General features: G+C 36.9%; 1 protein-coding gene across 2 annotated transcripts in view; it reads right to left on the reverse strand.

The window, feature by feature from the left end:
* The window catches only part of SLIT3 (slit guidance ligand 3), a 405,171-nt gene that overhangs the window by 141,322 nt on the left and 242,779 nt on the right, over positions 1 to 21,070 (reverse strand). For both annotated transcript variants that reach the window (XM_053376507.1, XM_053376506.1), the window contains exons 7-11: positions 16,751 to 16,822; positions 10,154 to 10,317; positions 8,769 to 8,910; positions 3,365 to 3,436; positions 58 to 129 (exon numbers count right to left, since the gene is read on the reverse strand). In XM_053376507.1, the coding sequence (XP_053232482.1) occupies positions 58 to 129; positions 3,365 to 3,436; positions 8,769 to 8,910; positions 10,154 to 10,317; positions 16,751 to 16,822 (522 nt within the window). The remainder of the gene's footprint in view (positions 1 to 57; positions 130 to 3,364; positions 3,437 to 8,768; positions 8,911 to 10,153; positions 10,318 to 16,750; positions 16,823 to 21,070) is intronic.

Consider the following 21,070-nt stretch of genomic DNA (forward strand, 5'->3'; position numbering starts at 1 on the left):
GATCTATTTATTTTTAAGACTCTCCAAATCTCCTATCCAAGGTTACCCTCTACTTACAGCGAGGTGAGTGATTTCAAGCCCTGAAAAGCATCTGATGCAATATCCGATATTTGATTCTTGCTGATATCACTGTAAGGATACACAAGGGAAGAAGACAAGGTACTCATGAAAACACAATTTACCAATGCGCCCTAAGCTTTTAAAAATGATTTATCTTTAGATAACAGCAGCACACAGTTCTGCTCCACTTAAAGTTCTTAATCCTGTGGAAAGAGAGATGTGAATTCACCGAACACATAGTGACTATGGTACAATGAACTTCATTTTAAGGGTAGCATCACTACTATCTTAATTATAGCTCATACAACTATACTGACCTTCATATATGGTTCTATATTTTCTATATGAGCAATACATGGCTGAACTAAAAAATCTAGCAGTGGTTAAAAGGATAGCGAGAACTCTCCATCTAGTAAATTCTCTGTTGCATATTTATAAACACAACACATATTTTTTCTAAGAGGGTCATAAAACACAAGGAAACCTGCCTAAATTATTACACTGGAATTCCATTTATATTTCTATAAACCCTGTATATAAATGCAAACACTGAATACATCTGCAATCCTACACACACTTACCTGGGAGTATGTCTGATTGAACTCAGTGGGGTTTACCTCTGGGTGAACATGCATAGGATTGCATAGCATGAAAAACCATTTATAGGTAGGCAGAAAAAGGGAAGGAACTCTCTAAGTTTCTAAGCTCCTTTATCTCATATTTGAACTCACAAAAGAAACATGAATAAAAGAAACAAATAGTATGGTAAAGCAGTATGTGTTGCACTGTGAAAAGCCAATTCTCTCTCCCTGGTACTGGGAGGTTGGGCTTTAACTTACAGGAGTGCTGGAACTATAGGGTGGATAGTTATGCATTGCTAACAAAGAGAAAATCTGCATCAACACAAAAGGATACAAATGTGCATAAAATTTACATATGGAGTATACAGATGCAAATTTAGAAATAATTATTATATTTTAAACAGAAATACAATACATCTCAGTATAGTGAGGAGGACACCAGGTGACTTGTGTAATTCAGTCTACTGACCAATTGCTGCTGTCAGTAGACAACTTCAATGCTCCTGTTCTCTTTTTTAATGAATATGTATTTTTAAACCAGACTTAAACTGGACAACCCTCAACAGAGAATTGTACCCTGACAACCCTTCAAAAGAGAGGATTGTCCTTAAAGTAGGACACATGGCCAACCTGGTAGAGTCCCTGCAATAAACAGATCATCCCTCATTATAATTGCATTTCTGCCACCCCATTCGCTGTTCCTTAATAAGGATTGATCGTCAATCCCTTTCTCCTTCTTGTGAGTTTAAAAGACTCACTCTTTAAATTCACTTCAGTGGTTAAAAGTTTTTAAACAGAGTGTTGTTAACTGGCATTCAAATTTTCACTAACAGCTTAGAATTATTACAGAACAGAAGCAATTTATTTAGATCCATACAAGTTTGTAAATAAAACTCTTGTTTGGGGATTTAATGAGAATACCACCTTTTGTAACTTTGATTTTCAATTTTACCACTGTAAAACACACACACTTTTTATTCTCTTTGAGATAGGCTCCCTACATATTTGCAATAATTTCGAAGGTTGCATTTATTCTCAGACAACCTTTGAAATCTCTTTACAAAATAAGCAATCTCCACAACCTGTAATTATACTGTATATATTGAGTAGCATATGCGCAGGCCTGATTTTTTGACATACACCTGGTACCACATAATTTTGTAGCTTTTAAACCATTATAATAGTGCAGCAGCAAAGCATGCTATACTATTAACACAGACCCCAGTGTCTGTGACAGCCTGAAATCTGCACCTACAATAACCTCAATATTTTATACTTTGGTTTACAGATTTTAAATTATTAAAAAGTTTTTTTATCTATTATAAGATACAGATTAGCCTTTTCCTGAAATATTTCATGAAATTTCTGTTCTGTAATATTCATATGGAATTGATTTCTAATAATATATTGCCTATGCTGAAAATACAAGAAATGAGGAACAGTTCTGTTTGTTTTGCTGTGCTTGTTTTATCACTTCTGTCATCCTTCTAAAAAGGTTAACTTGGAAGAGAATGCAACCAATTCCACAGAAGAGTCTCTTGGCAGTAGCAGAATTTCTTAGGTGCTGGGTGTGTGTATCAGTCATAGTATATGAAGTACCATATGCAGCCTTATTCATAAACAGTAGAGTTTCTTTATAATGCTGCAAAGTAGCCCGAGATTGGTAATTTCAGAAAAGCTGAAGCTTTTGAAGTAGCCAGCACCTACATATCTTTTTCTGCAGGTGCACCACAATACTATGGCCATTTTCTAGTAAATAAGCCCCACTATAGTCAACAGGGCTTAAGTCCCAGGAAGTTCCAACATTTTAAAAAAATAATAATCTGGAATCTGTTCCATTCACCATCAAGTATGTATTATTGCTTTGAAACCAAATGAAACACCAGCAGGCCTGCTAGTGACTTTCTCTGACATTTTCCTAGTAGATTTGAACATAAACTTAGCCATGCTTTGCCTTCTTTTACTACTGACAGCAATTTAAAGTACGTAATTGTATTGAAGTTGTTGAGTGTTTCCCAGGCTAACACTGGCATAGATGTATTACAAAAAGAACCCCAACCTCACTATACTTACATGGAGATTAAATCTATTTCCTATCAAACATAAAAAGCACAATATTGCTATATGTATTTGCAAATTGCTCTTACAAAAACTGTCTTTTCAGCTCTAAGCCAGTTGCTTAAAACTAGAAATAGGAAGAAAAACATAAGCCAGTTTCCTCCAAGAAAATGCATTTCATGATACGGACAGTAATGTGATAGAAGCAGATAGAGCTGTTATTAATGGCTTAACTGTCATGCATTGTTACCCACACTGTCCTAAATAAAAATATTATTGGTGTCATTCACATGGGCCTTATACCATATGCATTGGTATCAAACTGATAGTGCCACAAATGCATTAGCTGGATCCAGTTCTACATGTTCATGAGATGTTTTCCTATCCTCTTTCATGTCAGCAACTTAGTTATTGTTGTTGCTTTCAGATCAGATCTGGTCCTGAAGTAAAAGCTAGAAGAACATGAACTGGTATGATTGACTGTATTCAAGAACAGCCTATGTGCAGGTGATATTTATTGCCCTCATGATACATGTTGCTCTGGAGGTCCTTCCAGTTGCATAAATAGCAGCTTGCCCATTTGCCTGCCTCATGGGAAAGTAGCTTATCAGCTGCAAGCATTGAAAATATTTTATATACTGTATTAAACTACTTAAAATACTTACATTCTTTTTAATTTCTTGTACTGCGAGAAAGCTCCAGGAGGAATGTTTTTGATAGAATTCTGCTCCAAGCGGCTACAAAGAGAATTAAACACATCAATGCCAAAAAGGCAAAGCCACAGGATAAATCTTTATTATTTATTTTTAAATATACCTGACACTTAAAACCACAAAAAACAAAACAAATATTTAAATGCTATTAAAACTTCTCAAGATTCTAGGCAAAAGCAAAGCAGACATCATCATCATCATCATCATCATCATCATCATGTGTTCTAAAGATGGGGGTGTGGGAGGAGTAGACTATCCCATAAGCTTTCTATAAATAGAAATATGAGTTCATTGTCAATATTACTTTCCCTGTTCTTATTACCAACAGAAGTCTAGCCAGATGTTAAAAACAAATCCAGGAAAAGTCCAGAATGGCTCTGAGCTTTTAGCACAAACAAGAATTGTCTTTAATGTAGTCTACAACCATTTATAAACTACTTCAAATAGTTTATGTACAGTGAACTGTGTGAAGAGATGCCCTTGAAGGTACCTTCCAGTCTTACAATTCAATGATTTGTTTTATTCTGCCAAGAAACAGCTACTTTGCCCTTTGGGAGCTTTATTTTTAAGGCTTCAACAACTGTTCAGGTCAAAGGACAAGAGCAATTTCCTTCACTCTCTCTAATAAAACAGCAAAGCCTGAAGAGAGTGCAGAGCAGCCTGATGGATTCAAAGATATTTCTCTGAACATTAAGAGCAAGTCCGTGTATGCTCTGGCTTAGACCAGACACTCAACAAAATGGCTGAAAACAGCAAGGAAAAAGAAAGATGCACTTAAGGTGACAAATGATCTTCTAGGGTCAAAACCCCACCTGGAATTCTGTCCTAATCAATCTCAAGGTTCAGCACTTTTTGTCATCTCCTTAGCTGGCACCTGAACACTTCACACACATGGTAAGACTGCAATGCAGGTATGTATATATAAAAAGAGTACCTAACACAGCTTTTCTAAAACCAGATCACATTACTGGGAGCAACAAAACCATATAGAGTAATACTGATTGCTGATTAAGTAAGACATTCATATCAATGTAGGTTCCAGCTGGTGGAAATGGGGGAAATGTTACTAAGGTTGGTAATGTGAGCAGCTTATTATAATTTTCCCAGTTTGAACAACATCTTAGCTAACAGCTATGTTACTGTGGCCTAATCGTTTGTCAAGACAGCTATGTTACTGTGGCCTAATCGTTTGTAACACAGACAAATCATTAAACCGGACAGAAAAAAGAATGAGGCATCAGTACTGATAATTTTTAGCTGTCAAGTAAGTGGAGTCTACAAATGAGAGCCTTGCTCTATTAACAAGCAGTGTTGTGCTCTCTTTTGGAAGTGTCAGAGCTCATCCCTTCCATAGTAGGAAACTGTGAATAACCTGTAGGCCAGATTGGTAAAATAAGTAAGCAAGCTTGTCATGTTCTCTGGTTGCACCTTTCTGGGTAGCATGGCTAGATGGCCTCTTTTTGGAAGACAATAGCTTCTAAAAGTACATTTTAGAGAAAGTAGGGGATGAAATTAAATACATGTTTTCAGTACATTATGTACTGTAATTGATGCAACAAGGAAGGCAAAGCAGGATCAAAGGGATAGTCTGCTCCAAGTATTTAGCAGAAGACACAAATGTGCATGTATGGATAAGTTGACATGCCACAGTGCCTGATGTGATGATATCATTGTATTTGGCCTTGCTGAAGCATTTCCAGAGCAGAAACCTAATTGCTCATTGTGCAATGCCAGGATGTATTAGGGCTCATTATCTCTTCAGCCTGAAGTTGAATAGAGTGGCTATAGAGTAGCATCCACTCTCTTGCATGCAGCAGGGGCCAGGAGTGATTCAGACATGCACTGTCAACACTTGAGGATTGCAGCATATGTTAATGAATTCCATCACTGAATGGGCTATCATATATCAACCACTGTGGAAAGAACAAAAGTTTTCCGTTGGAAAGCACTGTGTTTGAATTTGCGATCTCAAATGATAACAAATCACCTGTGGTCAATTAAAGCAGAATGTTGGTAAATGGAGTCCACACATGTGCCTTTAAGTCATTATATGATAAGGCATCAAGTAATGTGCATGAGTGTGAACTGGCACAGAGAGAGAAGGCAGGAACCATCACTATAATGTCTGTTCTACCCCTGCTAGCTCACCTTCTGACACCAAACATTCCCATTTTAGTATGTATTAACTATATTTGCCACCTATTGGTGCATCGCTTCTGGTAGCAGCAGAGAGAAAGGTGGTAATTTCCCCAATGTAGCAGGAAAAAAATTAAACAGTTAGAACATGGTGGAGAGAGAATTAAGAGCCAGGAAATGAGTCTGATCCAGCCAACCATGCTACTAGTGAGCAAGTAAAATTATTGGTAACCATAAATAAATTATGTTAGAGGGAAAGTGTACAGAAGGGGTTGGCTACCACTGCTGGGAAGAAAAGAAAATTGATTGGTTACTGATGTCCATATAATCCCCCTTACCCCAAAGAACAAGTAGAAAATTTAAAAATAAATGATTACTGAGACAAATGTGGAGGATGTGGTGGGTTGAATGAAGGCAATGTGAGCGAAATATATAATGTGCAGGAGACAACAGCTGTCATTGTGTACCTTTTCATAAAGCAAAGTGCTCAGGCTTGCTGCAGAATCCCATTGCCCCAGAGAATCAGCAGTTTGCCCAAGGCAAGTGATTTATGTGAGCCACAATGTCAGGTATATCGCAGGTATACCATGCCAAGTGTGCCTTTCTTCCAGTTCTGCATTGATGTATTTATCAAGTAGTAAATGACTACATGGCAACCTACCATGCCTTCGAATACTGTCATATTTCAATATTTAAATTTAAATATGTTTATTAAATTGAAGGCAGGAAATCAATTACAACTTACACAGTTGTAAAATTGTACAGCCTATTAGTAGCTTGATGTAGGCACAGTAAATCCACTCCTGTCCTAACTTTGAGGGCTCTCTGGCAAGCTCCAAGTTACTAGCTGTCTTTCTAGAAACTGTGAAAATGGGACCAGGCAGGTGGAAATATATTTGAGCATATTTGATCCTCACTATCACTATGCACAGATTGAGATACTAATATATTTCCTTCCCCAGCCATGTGGGAGGATAGAAGACCAACTAACCAAGTAAGTTAATAATGGCATCACATAATTATGTCCACATAGGAAAACACAATCCACAAAAGGCATGAGACTGCAGCACTCTTTCTAAAGGTGAGTTCAAATGATTTTTTTTTGAAAGGACATATTACTGCACAATGAAATGTCCCTATTGCTATTCATTAGATCCGCCCCCGCCCCCCCAATGACAACAACAAAAAATACTCCCAGCAGATGAAATGTAGATGCATACACATTAAATGCAACAATAGTCATATTTGATTTCGATGAAATTCAATTTCAGCATTTGGTAGTACAGCTGCAGCATATCATTCTATCTGTAAGGCAGATTTCAACGTTCTTTCGATGTTCCCATCATTTAGTCATATGGAGAAACAGTAAGGCACATGTTACTAAAAATCCAACCCCAGACCCCTATTCTCTAAGTCTTAGGCAGAAAGTACTTGAGTGATGTTTTTAAAAAACAGAGGTTTCACATACATTATGATAAACCAAAATTTGCTCTTTTGTGAAAGTAAAATAATTGAACTTTGGAACCTTGGGGTATTGCCATGAATGCCAAGTTCTTCAATTTGCAGCACAAATTCATGAATATTTCTAAACTTCTATCTACATGCTATAGAGTCATATAATCATAGAACTGAAGAGTTAGAAGGGACCCTAAGGGTCATTTAGTCCAACCCCCTTCTATGCAGGAATCTCAACTAAAGCATCCATGACAGATGGCCATTCAACATCTGCTTAAAAACTTCCAAGGAAGGAGAGTCTACCACCTTCCATTCCACTGCAAAGCAGCTCTTAGTGTCAGAAAGTTATCCTGATGTTTAGTCAGAATCTCCTTTCTGTTAACTTGAAACCATTGGTTTGGGTCCTAGTCTCTGAGCAGGAGAAGACAAGCTTGCTCCATCCTCCATGTGACAGCCCTTCAGATATTTGAAAATGGTTATCATCTCTCCTCTCAGTCTCCTCTTATCCAAACATACCCTGTTCCCTCAACCATTCCTCATAAGGCTCGGTTTCCAGACCCCTGATCATCTTGGTCATCCTCCTCTGCACAACTTCTCAATATCCAGCTTAAATTGTGGCACACAGTAGTTCAGGTATGGTCTGACAGAACAGAGCAGTACTATGACTTCCCTTGATTGGGACACAATAGTTATATCAATGCAGCCTAGAATAGCATTAGCTTTTTTTGCTGCTGCATCACACTTGTTGACTCATGTTAAACTTGCAATAGATCATTTTCACATGTACTACTGGCAAGTCAGGTGTCCCCTATCTTATATTTGTGCTGCGGGGTTTTCCCGCCTAAGTACAAAACTTTACATTAGTAGTCCCTATTGAAATTCATTTTGTTAGTTTTGGCCCAGTTCTCTAATCTCTTAAGGTCATCTTGAATCCCGAAATAAGACTGGTGATTGGGAGTCTATTCCAAATTCTAGGCACCACAACCAGAAATATTTATGATATCTACTCACTGTAAATTCCATAACAGAGGGGCAAGGGGAAGAGTTTCAAAGGAGGAGCAATGCTGGATTCATTTACAGTGAGGCACGTGGGTATAGGGCAGCATACTACTACTACTACTACTACTACTACTACTACTACTACTACTAATGGCTTGTATCAAACAATATTGTCTTGTTACGATGACATCCTCTTCTTCACTTCTCCTTGCATGCCCTCTATGCCCTCTCCAAATCTGTTCTGAGGTTCCCTCAATCATCTGGACCAGATCTGAGAAGAGTGTGGGGGACACATGAGGAGCTGATGGGGAGAGGAAGTTCTGTTGCAGAGGCAGACATTCTGCATTAATGGATAACTTCATTGAATAGAACCTGTTCTTTGTAAGTTTATTGGAGATTGCTAGTGTGAATGATCATTGTTTCTCAGTTAATGTCACAATATTAGTACAGGGTGAAAAGATTTGGAATTTACAAATTCCAAAGGCCTCATATTCTTACGCATCCTGGTGCATACTGAAAAACCACATATTATGCATAAAAGCAACTTTTACAATAGAGGTTCAGATTGGAGTATTAATCCCACTTAATCATCCATTTAACACAATGGACTTCTGAATAGGATTGCACTGTAAATTTCGGAATATCCATTGGTAAATGGTTACTGCCATAAACTGATGGTAAAAAATAAAATAAATCAAAAGCAAGCTGCATGTGAGTTTTCTGTCTTTGGCTGGAATAGAGCAGAGAGAGCCAAAGTGGCACTTACATTTCTACAATACTCTCCGGAAGGTTGGCTGGGATTTCTGTTAAGCCCTTTCCTCGACAGTCCACAATATTGTTGCTACAAGTGCAAGCAGATGGGCAGCTGATGGAATTGGCATTGCAGGATGGAGGTTCAGCATGTGAACCTGGGAAAGAAAAGGAATCAATATCAGTATTTTAAAATGTGGTGTTGTGATAATCTGCCATTTATATCAGTGTAAAACAAAGCTTACTTGCCACATTGCTTATGATGACAACAACAACAACATCAGTGAGATACTTGAAGATGTACCTCTTTGCCCTGGCCTTTAATACCTGAGATGTGTGTTTTCAGAACCTACCCTATCTTCATTCAATTGACTTTATTGTGTCTTTCCTAAAGGAGCCTGAGAATTAAACTTTGTTAAGAGTGCTGGGGACTGTAGTCTGTGGGAGTAAACTAAAATTCCTAGCAACCTGCTTTACATGTATGGTGTGCTTGCAGCCAAAAAAAGTTGTAAACTTTCTTCACCACAGTGTAGTTCTGAAAATGTAGGATATTGTCTCCCCAAACAAAAATGCAAGGAGACTGTGCCAAGTCTTCCGAACTAGGGAGTGGAGGGAACCTTAGCAGGGGAACCCACACCTATTACCCTTTTACATTAAAAATAAGAAAGTACCCAAGTGAGTTACATATTCTATGATTAACACTTTAGACAATGTTCTCTTACAGAGGTTCAAAGTTATCCAGAGCTAAGAACACTAAAAGGGGCCTAAAAACTACTATTCTATCAATCAATAAAAACTTATATTTCAAGTTTAAATGTCTGTTCAACTTCTCCCAGATGCTACCTATGGTTAAGTATCATTTCTAACCAGCAACCAAAACAGCTAAGTTGGGAGACTTGAAGAAAGGTTACATGTTCCCAAGTTTCATAATTATAATACCTAGGGACAAAATGCAGACTTCTTCCTTCAGTCAGTTAGTCAGTCAGTCAGAATGTACACACAAGCTTACTGTGTGTTAAATTAAACTCCAGCATTACATATACACTTGCTTATTCATTCCATTTGTATGCTAGTCAGATATAGAGCTCAGAAGGCATTCCCCTGAGAAAAGGCATCCCATTATTTGTTAATTACTCTTTCACATTAATATGATATGAGACTACAATTGAAAAAAGACAATTTAAGTACAGAATTGTTAACACAGATCAGCAGTTCAGAAAAGACTCTGAACAAATCATAGTGATTTAAAATATATTACACAGTTTACTTGGGGCATGGCTGAACTGGAACTAGCAAGGAGTGGCATTTAAATAGGAGCAACATTAGAATCATTTATTGAGTGCTTAATATGAACATCAGTAGAAAACAACAGAAAAAAACAAAATGATAAATTTATACTACCTGAGCAGACATATTCTTTTTTCTGAACATCAGCAACATTAAATCCTCTCAGATGAACAGGTGCCATGCAGAACGTGAACTGCCCAACTGATCGCCTCTGACGCAGCCAATCAGAAAGCCAAGCCAAGTGGCAGTCGCAGTATAAATAATTGGAATGAAGCCGTCTAGAATGCATAGAAAAAGATTCACATCAGATCTGCAGTCTTCAAAAATGGAGGCATAATAAAACAATCTAGTCTCTATTATATGCATAGTCTTATCGCAAGCACTGATTTTGAAGCTCAACTGAGGTACACTGTCATATAATAATGTTTGTGTATTCCATGCACTGAGACTTCACAGGTTTTCAGTGATATAATGATGCTGCCATTTGGTAACTTAAGGGTGCGATCCTATACACACTTAATTGGATGAAGTCCTACTGAATGCAATGGTACTTCTGAGTAAATAAGCCATAGGGCTTAAAAATATATATACACACACAAACTAAAACAATGGTTTAAAAAGTGAAGCAAATATCAGAGATTAATGAAACAACCAACAATGTATTTTAGATAGTAATGTTGTAACAAAGCTTTTTTTTTTTACACTAGATTGTGAAATTTGTAGTGGATAGAAGAATTCAATATGTTGGGGAAAGTCATCTCAACTTCAATTTCCTACATGCAAAGAGATGCTACCAATATACCTACATCTTAAGTTTAGCAAGAGAGGTGATGAGCGATACACTGAAATTTAGGTAGTTTCTCATTAGCTTCTGAAGCTACCTTGTGTTGTATTGTCTAGAAAAAAGTTCTATATTTGAAAAATGAGGTAGCCAGAATGTGGAAATAATACTTCATCCTTTATTCTATGAGTCATGACAGGAAGACATTAAAGCAAAGTCCCCATGACAATACTGTCATTTCAGTAGGACAGGGTTGGACAAAACACTCATTTTTGACAGACAAACATTACATATTGCACTGACAAAGACAAAGTGCTGCAAAGCACAGTCTAGTCCATCTCTCAAATAAATTAAGAATGTGAGAGAGCCTTATGTTAAGACAGTTGCAATTGGGTTTGTGGTGGCGCCTAAGCCGACAGTCTCTAGATTTGTATGTCTGCTAGTGGCCTACAAGGCTTTTTTCTCCTTTTTCAGCTGGGAAATTTCCAGAATTCACTTACTTACTGTGTCCAGTAAAGCTTAAGTTGCCTGACCTGCAGGGCAGACTATTAAAAGCACACATATCTGTTCATCAAAGACTGGATAATTATTTGTTTTAGTGGCACAAGGAGAGAGACTAGTTTCATTCAGGCAATGTCTTTGTATAGTGAAGTGACTTTTTAGAAATATTTAATGGCTGTTAACCAGTGAAATAGTTTACTAGTGTAATTATATGGTTTTTAACTAATGATAATATTTCAATACATTTGCATATTACTAAAACTACAACAGAGGTACCTTCTTGAAGACTATGGAAGAACATTATATTATTTTAAATATAAAATAACTTACAATTTAATCAACGCACTCATGAAAATAACATCAAAAGCTAAAGAGTTCCAACAATATCATGGTAAAGCTCTGATTTGAAAGACATGTTAGTCCCAATCCAGAGAAGGTTAGTTATGTACCACTACATTTACAGTTTAATCAACTGTTTACCTATGTAAGAATACTTAATCAATTTTACTTCAGGTGCAGGCAGCAGAAATAAGAGTGGTGCTTAATTATTGCAAAGTTGTGTCAGCGTCTGTACAAAGCAGTGGTGTAGTGGTAAATTCCGGAGTGCAAGTACTCTTTGTAACAACTCCTATAGTCATGCCTTTTCTAGAATTTTCACCAGTGCAGACATTATAGTTTGAATACTAAGTCAGCTTTTTTTTCACCCCTCACCCCTGCTTTGCTGAACATTCAGTCTGACGAAGAGTTCTTTCTGATCAGCTCAAAACTTGCTTACGACCTTGTGACATTTTGCAATATGTTGGTCATAATTTTTGTGTGTGAAATGTATAAAAAATAAGTAGCAATGCAACCCTTAGCCATGCATGCTAATATAACCTAATTTACTTTACTTAGCTTTGGTGGGGTTATCTCCGAGAAATGCTTTGTTTATTTAACATACAGAATATGGTCTAATAGTGCCCCAAGAGTTGACATTAGTGTTCCTCTCGTGAAATAAGTGGCTTCAGTTCACCCGTGCCTGTCTTTGCTCCACCACATCACTGATACAAACACACAATTGTATTCTCACTTACCTGGGAGTGAGCCCCATTGAATGTGATGGGGCTTACTTCTGGGCAGACATGCAGTGTTGCACTGCAAGTCTGCTGACTTGATAAGATAATATTCTGTTATTGTCATTCAGACATATGAAATTACTGATGTAATATTATATTCCCTAAAAAAGGCATGGTCAAACTCAGCCCTCCAGATGTTTTGGGACTACAATTCACATCATCCCTGACCACTGGTCCTGTTAGCTAGGGATGATGGGAGTTGTAGGTCAACAACATCTGGAGGGGCAAGTTTGGCCATACCTTCCCTAAACAATTATATCCTCTAAGAAATTGCTTCAGAGAGTCAATGTTTTGGGAAGTACACAGGACTGAAATGATTCATCATAAAGGAATAACCATCTTCCTCCTCTTCGATCGACCAGACTTAAAGATGTATAAAAGTGCTCCTCTCCCCTTTTACCCCTTTCAGTGACCAAAGTGACTCAAGTTTTGAACTGCAAATACATTATTATTTGTGCTAAAATTGTGCAACGTACAGTGTGCATTCTGGAGAGCAGTCCATGTGGGGGAGGATCTATCAAGCCTTAACCATGTGCCTTTGATAAATAAATAGGTAATTTAAGAGGTCTCTATTACGTGGAGTGTCTGTGAATTGTTGCAAAGTCTTTTTAGTCTGCTTTTAATCTATATGAAAACACAGACAAATATATGTGTAACCATTCATTCATTGGTTACAGCAAGAAAGTCAACATTAAGAAACAAGGCAAATGAATGCAGGGCAATATTTTGTATAAATATAGCTGTCTCATCAAAAGGGAAACAGATCAATACAAATTAATTCTTGTCAGATCTGAACAAGGATTAAAAAATAAAGTGAAGCAGGATAACAGAAAAAAGAATAAATCAACAACCCATAACATAGAATTAATAGATTAACAACCACAAAAATATAATTAAGTGCTACATGTGTATTGCACAATTTATCTTCTTTAGAAGTCGAACTCAAATTAAATATCTTTCTTACACCCTGATCTTAAAATATTAAAAATTGAAATGTCCAAAGGCAGAATAAACCTGTGACTTAATTTGATCTGTAATGTATGTAACAGATGGGGCAAAAAAAAAAAGTATGCAATGGCTATGGTAAACAACTATAAATGCTATGCATTTATGTGGCAAAGAGGAGCAGGTGCTCTGTTACTACATATGCCCCCCACAGTATTTCCTAACACATGTGCTAAGTGTAATTATATGTCTGCGATATGGATACCCCTAAATGTAGTTTATAGATGGCTCTGAGCAACTACGAGGCAGTGAATGCTTCAGCCATAATGAGAGGCCTGGATAGAAACTAGTGGGTCACTCCTATAATCCATCCAATTTGGACTAAATCATACCCATATGCTTCCCTTCATTTTTCATCAACTGTACTGTATCAAACATGGACAAGGAAAGCATATAATTGAAATTTTAGAAGTCTCAGAGTGGCAGAAAGCGCTTCCTGGCCATCCTAGCAAAGTAATTTCACCGCTTCAGAAAGAGCATTTCTTTATTACTGTCCCAGTGTTACCAAACAGAATAAAAAAGGAAAGTCTTCTTAAAGTGAATGCCTCTATCAGATAACACACAGCTTAATAACATGGGAAATGTGGGAGATTCATGCAGTACACTTTTACAAGTCCTATTAAATGGGCAATCTTTTCTGTATAAGCACATTGGTTGCAAGAGGACCATTAATATCCACTTGGGTTAACACATTTTTAATAAGGAATGCTAAAAGGGGTAGAAATATTAACTAGCATGTTGAAGAACATTTCTAACAATTTTAGAAATATGAAATCATCTTTCAATAACACTCTAATATAAGGAACCTGGAAATACTATCTGTCCCCACCATGCATGCTTAAATTTATTCATCTGATGGCACTGATGTCTGCAACAAAACAGATGACAAATCAAATGAAAGATCTAACCTTTCTATTATAGTCCAGCCCTTCTATTTTTCATAAAGAGCAGGGCTGCCTAGACGGCTATTGCAAATTATTTGGCAGTATACATGAACTGAAACATGCTACTTAAAATTGATGGAAGTACATTTATAGCACTCAAAAGGGGAATGAATACAAATTCTAGTTTTAAAAAGTGCCCTTTTAGTCACAACCTAAATTAAATTTCCAGAATATCATTTTGGGTTAGCATTATAAAATGTTAAATCTCAAAATTCAATATAAAAGCTTTCCTTTAAATTCCATTTATGACTTCCTTCCCCCCTTTTCCCTTTAATTACAGCAAAAGGGAATTAGTCAATATAAGTCTCCAGGGAGCTACATACAAAGCCATCTCTGAAATTAAACTAAAAGGAAAATGGCAGCAGACACTGTGGTCTGCTTATCACACAGATTGATCGATTTGAAATAACTAAGAGATGACACAAGGGTATTAGAAGGAAAATGCTCAAAAATATAAAATACTTTTTAATTAATTAATGCAAATAATACTTCATGTGAGCATTTGTCTTTAAAAAAGGAAATACTATACATACAACTAAAAATCCACTGTTAAATTTGGCCGTCTGTCAGTATGGGCAAATAACAGTCACTTTGCTAGTATATTGGTTATCAGTGCTTTTTTTCTGGGGGGACGCGAGGGTATGCATACCCCTAAACATTTTGTGAATCTAAGTTTGGCCTCATTGAGGGGCAGTATTTCAATATGAGTAGGAAAATGAGAGTACCCCTAAACATTTTTTTTATAGTAAAAAAGCACTGTTGGTTATAATACCAGGTCTTCTACAAATGGATCAGACTTGTACAGCTTGTGATCTACAAAACGAAAAAGTTCCTCAGCAATGAGCTGCAGCTTGCCAGGTGCTCAACAACACTTCTGGATTCTGATTTGTTTTTGTAGTCTGAGATACACAATAAAGCCTGCACATCTATTGATCCCTTGGTATATTGGCATATGTGGCCCTTAGGTTGCTTTTGACTTGGAAGGTCACAACTTTCACAAGCCTAGATTAGCTGGCTTCATAATGAAACACACCGGGAGGGAAATAGGCAAATCCCATGACTGTTGATAATATCTGACTAACCCATAAAAGAGACTTTAGCACTTTTAAAATTAAACAATAAAAGTCTTTCTTTTACAACACAGATGGGAGGCAATGTAATTGCAGATTTTTTTTAAAAAATGAATTTATTCTAATTAACATAAGATGCAAAGCCTACATATGAAGTAGCCAAAAAGTAGGAGTGTTCATGACACATCATTAGCCAGTTTACTCCATGTCTTGTAGCACACACTCATTTCAGGCTTAGTAGAGATTGACACCAAACTGATACCTTGGGCAATGACTCTGCCCTCACTACAACAAATTGAGTAACCAAGTTTTCATGTACAATGTTAGTTTCTGCTCCTGATGTGAAGAGCTGCAGTGTCCTTGGCCATTTCATGCTTCAATGAAAAAGCCAGAGTGCCTTGAATTCTATATCATAGCCTATTGGGTTGTAGAGTCTCTATTGTAACTGCAGCATGTCAAGGAAAGGATATACATATGTCAGCAAGCCACTGCCACTTTGCTTTTACCTAATTTGCCAAGGTTTCAGAATATTTCAGGAGCAGTTTTCAACACTACACCACTCTCCTAAAGCAGCACAGCAGCTAAGATAGCATGCCGAGAGCCAGGAATTCCTAGGTTCAAAGGCTGTATTGGTAGTAGCTTTAGGCAAACCACTCTTGTTGCTTCAGTCCTCTATCTGTGTCACATAAATAATAATATCTTATAGCATTGTTATGAAGTTTATTGAAATAAGCGCTCTTTGAACAGTGCCATTCTATACCCGTGGAATCAGTATGCCCAACTGATTTAGTCACAGGCATGCCTATATAGGACTACACCTTAAATGCTGCTTTTGTTGTTAGTATTAGTACTATGCTATACAACTCTGCCCTAGGATTGCTCAAGGTTTCTGCACAGTCTCTCTTGCTGCAATCTCATCCAAGAAATAACTCTCAACCCAGACCCCCTAACTTTCAGGAATGGGTGCCTTATTTATCAAGCTGTACAAGCTTATGGCCTGCACTTTCTTGGCCTGGAATCTCTGCTTCTGTTGCAACTGGAAATGCTAAATAAAGACTGGCCATGAAAACATCATGGTAGCCCTGCTCCTGGTCTCCCCACCAACATCAGCCCACTTCCAGTTATGGCTTCTTCCACATATTTCAATAAAAGAAAAACAAGAACACGGCACTCTTTTTCAGATTAGGCCATTATATTTAATTTATTTAATATGTGCTAAATAACAAATAAAAAAAAATACTGAAATGCTGTGTGTGCTAATTCAAGTGACGTGCATTTCAGAATGGAATACTTACAGGGTCCTGATCTTTGGCATATGGTTGAAGCTGGTGAGAGGAATGCGGGTGATGTTGTTGTTGTTGAGGGTACTATAGAGAAAAGAAAAGAAGCACAATCATTTACATTAGTTTGAAAATGCTATTTACAAAACTAATTACAATTGGTTTGAAAAAAATAGCACAGAAACAATTTCAATATAGTTAAAAAGGTGTTTCTATTGCAAATATGAATAAGTGCATCCGCACAGACACACAATTCTAACTCATATTAGTAAGGTTAAAAAAAAAAAAAAGCACAACGCTAATTTAGATTGAAATTAAAGCCTTCTGTTGATATCCTCCACTGTGACCGTTTGAAAGTATGGAGTTGGATGTAATGCTTATTTGGCTTCTTAACAAATAATTGTATGGGGAAAATATATAGTTTCTGGAAGGAGCAACTCTATATACAGTGTGCACAGCCTACCAAAGCATGCCTGAATTGTTATCACACAGAAGGGGTGCATAGTGGAGAAAGGGTGGCTAATAGTATTGGCATAGCAAGGAGAAGAGTGTCATCTCATTGCTTCTAGGTCAAGCTGTTATGGGTTTAGGACTAATGGGATTTTACTTTCCACATGAAATTCCACTTCTGTGATGGGTAGATTTTTATAGAGAAAAGGTAGGAGAGCTTTGCATGGTGAACATGAACGAAGGTGTGGGGAAATTGTTTGGCAGGGCTTATGGTACCCCACACTATTCAAATGTATACCTGTACAGCTGTGTCTGATGTGAAAATATAACCACATAATGGGTTTTACCTACCTAGCCACTATAGCTCATATGTACATGCAAATCTATTATTTGGTTTTCTATATCACTGCAAATTGTTCACTTAATTAAAATGTATAATTTACTGAAGGAGCGTCTCCACCCCCATCGTTCTGCCCGGATGCTGAGGTCCAGTGCCAAGGGCCTTCTGGCGGTTCCCTCATTGCGAGAAGCAAAGCTACAGGGAACCAGGCAGAGGGCTTTCTCGGTAGTGGCGCCCGCCCTGTGGAACGCCCTCCCATCAGATGTCAAAGCGATAAACAACTACCTGACATTCAGAAGACATCTTAAGGCAGCCCTGTTCAGGGAAGTTTTTAATGTATGATATTTTAGTGTTTTTTGGTTTCTATGGAAGCCGCCCAGAGTGGCTGGGGAAACCCAGCCAGATGGGCGGGGTACAAATAATAAATGATGATGATGATGATGATGATTATTATTACTGAAGTATCATCTCTTTTGAGCGTAAATATAATAAATACCAGTTGAGGCCATGTTTATTCTGAGGTGCAGAAAGAGCAGCTACTAGTAGATGTTTAAAATGCACTTCTTATAACCCATAAAGCAGAGCTTCTTTGATATGTGTAATGCATATTGGAAGATAATATACCAGTTTCAGAACAGCTTCGGGACAACTTATCTCCCAGAGTGTTGTTGGAAATTGCATTTTGCTATGACTCTGTATATGCATTCCTGAAACCTGTACATAGCAAAAGCTGAAGCTCTGAAGCTTGAAGTTACGCATGCAACCTATAGTTCAAGGTTCAGTACTGTATTGTCAACAGCCTAGTATTCAGAGAAAGTATAATCCTTATAATTTGGCTATTGAAGCAGGGTTTGGCACTTAAAGGCTGCAATCCTATACCTGGGAGGAGGTCCAATTGAACTCAATGGGGCTTAATTCTGAATAGACATAAATCGGATTACACTGACAAAATGACTTTTGGCAAAGTGATTCTGCACATGGGTTTGTGGAAAAAGTTATAGAACCAAATCAGTTGCACTTTTTTCTGGGGAGGAATCAGTGAACGGAATATCTGATTTCTCTTTGGTCCTGCTTAATTCCTGGAAAATGTATATGGTTATTAAACCTGATCTGGCAGAGTTCTTCAACATGTATGGAATAACAGAGTAATTTTAAAAATAATAATCCCACAAATGCCAAATATTATGTTGAAAGATGACAGGTACCGAAAAGGTCCCTTCAGCAATGAATATTTCTATTTTAACATAAAGTTAGAGAGAAGAGAAAGAAACATAATTCCTGAAATTATGGATAAAATAAAAATGTAATATAGTATTCCTGTTCTCCTCTCTTAGTAAACCATCTACTCATAAATAAGTCCCAATATTAGCAGCTGGAAACATTAATTATTTTTTCTTCTTGCTGTAAATCACTCAGTAACACTGAAGAACAGTAATGACTGATCAAAATTAGATAGATGCCTAGTGTCATAAAGTTTAGGCAACAACTGAGGATGTTTTTAAGCAGACTTTCCCTGAGGTATGACCCAGTCATTTATGGAATATCAATTGTACATCTGTTGAAATGGCTTTATTGGTTTTGGTCTTTGTAGGAATGGTCCTATTGTTTTTTAGAATTGTACTTTTTCTACTGTTCATTATACAACCAGCTACACATGCTATCCCCTTTTATTGAGTAGTCTAACATCATGGCACAATGAAAATATCAGAGTATCTGTCTGACATTAACCCAGAAGTAACTACAAGGATGGCTGAGTTTTTGTCAATAGGCTCTCTTAGAATGGTGGCTGGCACAATTTAGTGGGAAGAAATCCCAATGAAAATCCTTGTCATTATATTTTTTACATGGCTGTTTATTTATATATGTTTTAAATTTTTATATATGGATGTTTTATGATGGCCTATACTTGTAATGTCAAATAAAGGTTTGGCGAAGTAAGTAAGTAAGTAAGCCCTTTAGAGCTCAGGATTGATTCTGCAAACTCAAAAAGGTTAAAGTTAGCTGAGGACACAAGACACCATATGATTCAGTTCTCCTGCAATTTCCCACACTGCCTGCATAAGTGTCCCCTCTTTTCTGTGAAACAAATGGGCAAGGCTCCAGAGAGTCTCTGTAGCAACGAATATAAAATTTTAATTGTGAAAGACTGAAGTTGTAATCCTAAATACACCTTCTAACAAATGCCAGTAATGTCCCCCGTGCCCCTAGTTGGATTAAGTAACACAAAAAAATTGCAAGCATACATGAGTACTGCCGTATGACTTTCTAATAATAAACATTTTACAACATCTTCCTGACATTGGATTTATTCTAAGGCAGGAATAATGGGCTAGAATTAAATTTTACAGCTATGACATCAGAAAAAACTATGGTATAAAAGTAACATTATTATTTTTATTGTCTATATTAAACAAGGTGACAGGTGACAATATTAATAGATGTGTAATTTTGTGCTGAGTAAAATAAGTTTACAATGAATTTATGGGCACCATTTTATCATATAAACCTTTATTAATAATAGCTAAACATCTGTCCCGTGCTACAGCTTCTGTGACAGAAATAGGTTTGTGTCCTCTTAGCACGAAGGAAAGATTCACTGCAAGTCTTATTCTCAAGGGAAATGGCTTTGCATCAATAAAAAATGCATGATGTTTTCTTGTTACACTGGTTTTGAATGGATATATATTTGGAGAATGTCCTTTCCTCACCAAAGCATTTTAGGTTGTGAATATAATATAGACTCTGATTTTCTGTTACATTTGATTTCTAAAGCCAATTACCACAAACAACTAATCAAATTGACAAATGATATGGTAGATTAAATTTTTGATTAGCGCTTATTCAGCACTAATGAGCATCTAGTGTAATTACCAGGGGGCTGTTAGCCATTCAAGCCTCTGGATAATAAGCACCAGGCTTATTTCTGTATGGCATTTGGCTTTACTACAGCCTTCAGCGTAATTCTAATCGGTAAAGAAATACACAAGCCCAAGGGCTATGCAGTGCAGAGATAATACACAGACTGTGCACTTTTACTTCTTGTCTAACTATTCATCTCTCTGTATCTGTATGTATATGCTGTTTTCTAGGATTACCTGTCATATTTAGAAAGGTGCCCAAAGAAAATTATTGTCATTCTTAGAAGAATGATGCAAGTTTTTTTTTGGGGGGGGGGCATTTTTCCTTACATTCCTATTTAAAAAAATCAACAATGATCCACTCATTTGCTAATGCTCCCATTCTTACACTTTTACACTTGTGCACATATAGCTCCACAGAGAATAATCTTTAGCATTATGTTTAAGCTTTTTCAAAATAAAAAATAAAAATCACCAATTACACCAATATGGTTGCACTACACGACCCTTGGAATCCCTTCCAACTCTACAATTCTATGATTCTACAAGCATTTTATTTTGCAGCAAGAGATATATAGTATTTTAATAGCCAGCACCCTTTATCTTTTTAAGTCTAGCTATTTGCCTGTTTTTTGACCTGTAATTAATGAAGAATATATATGTGGTAAGTGTGTGTGTGTGTGTGTG

This window comes from Podarcis raffonei, chromosome 2 (genome assembly GCF_027172205.1).
Source record: "Podarcis raffonei isolate rPodRaf1 chromosome 2, rPodRaf1.pri, whole genome shotgun sequence".
Lineage (NCBI taxonomy): Eukaryota > Metazoa > Chordata > Lepidosauria > Squamata > Lacertidae > Podarcis > Podarcis raffonei.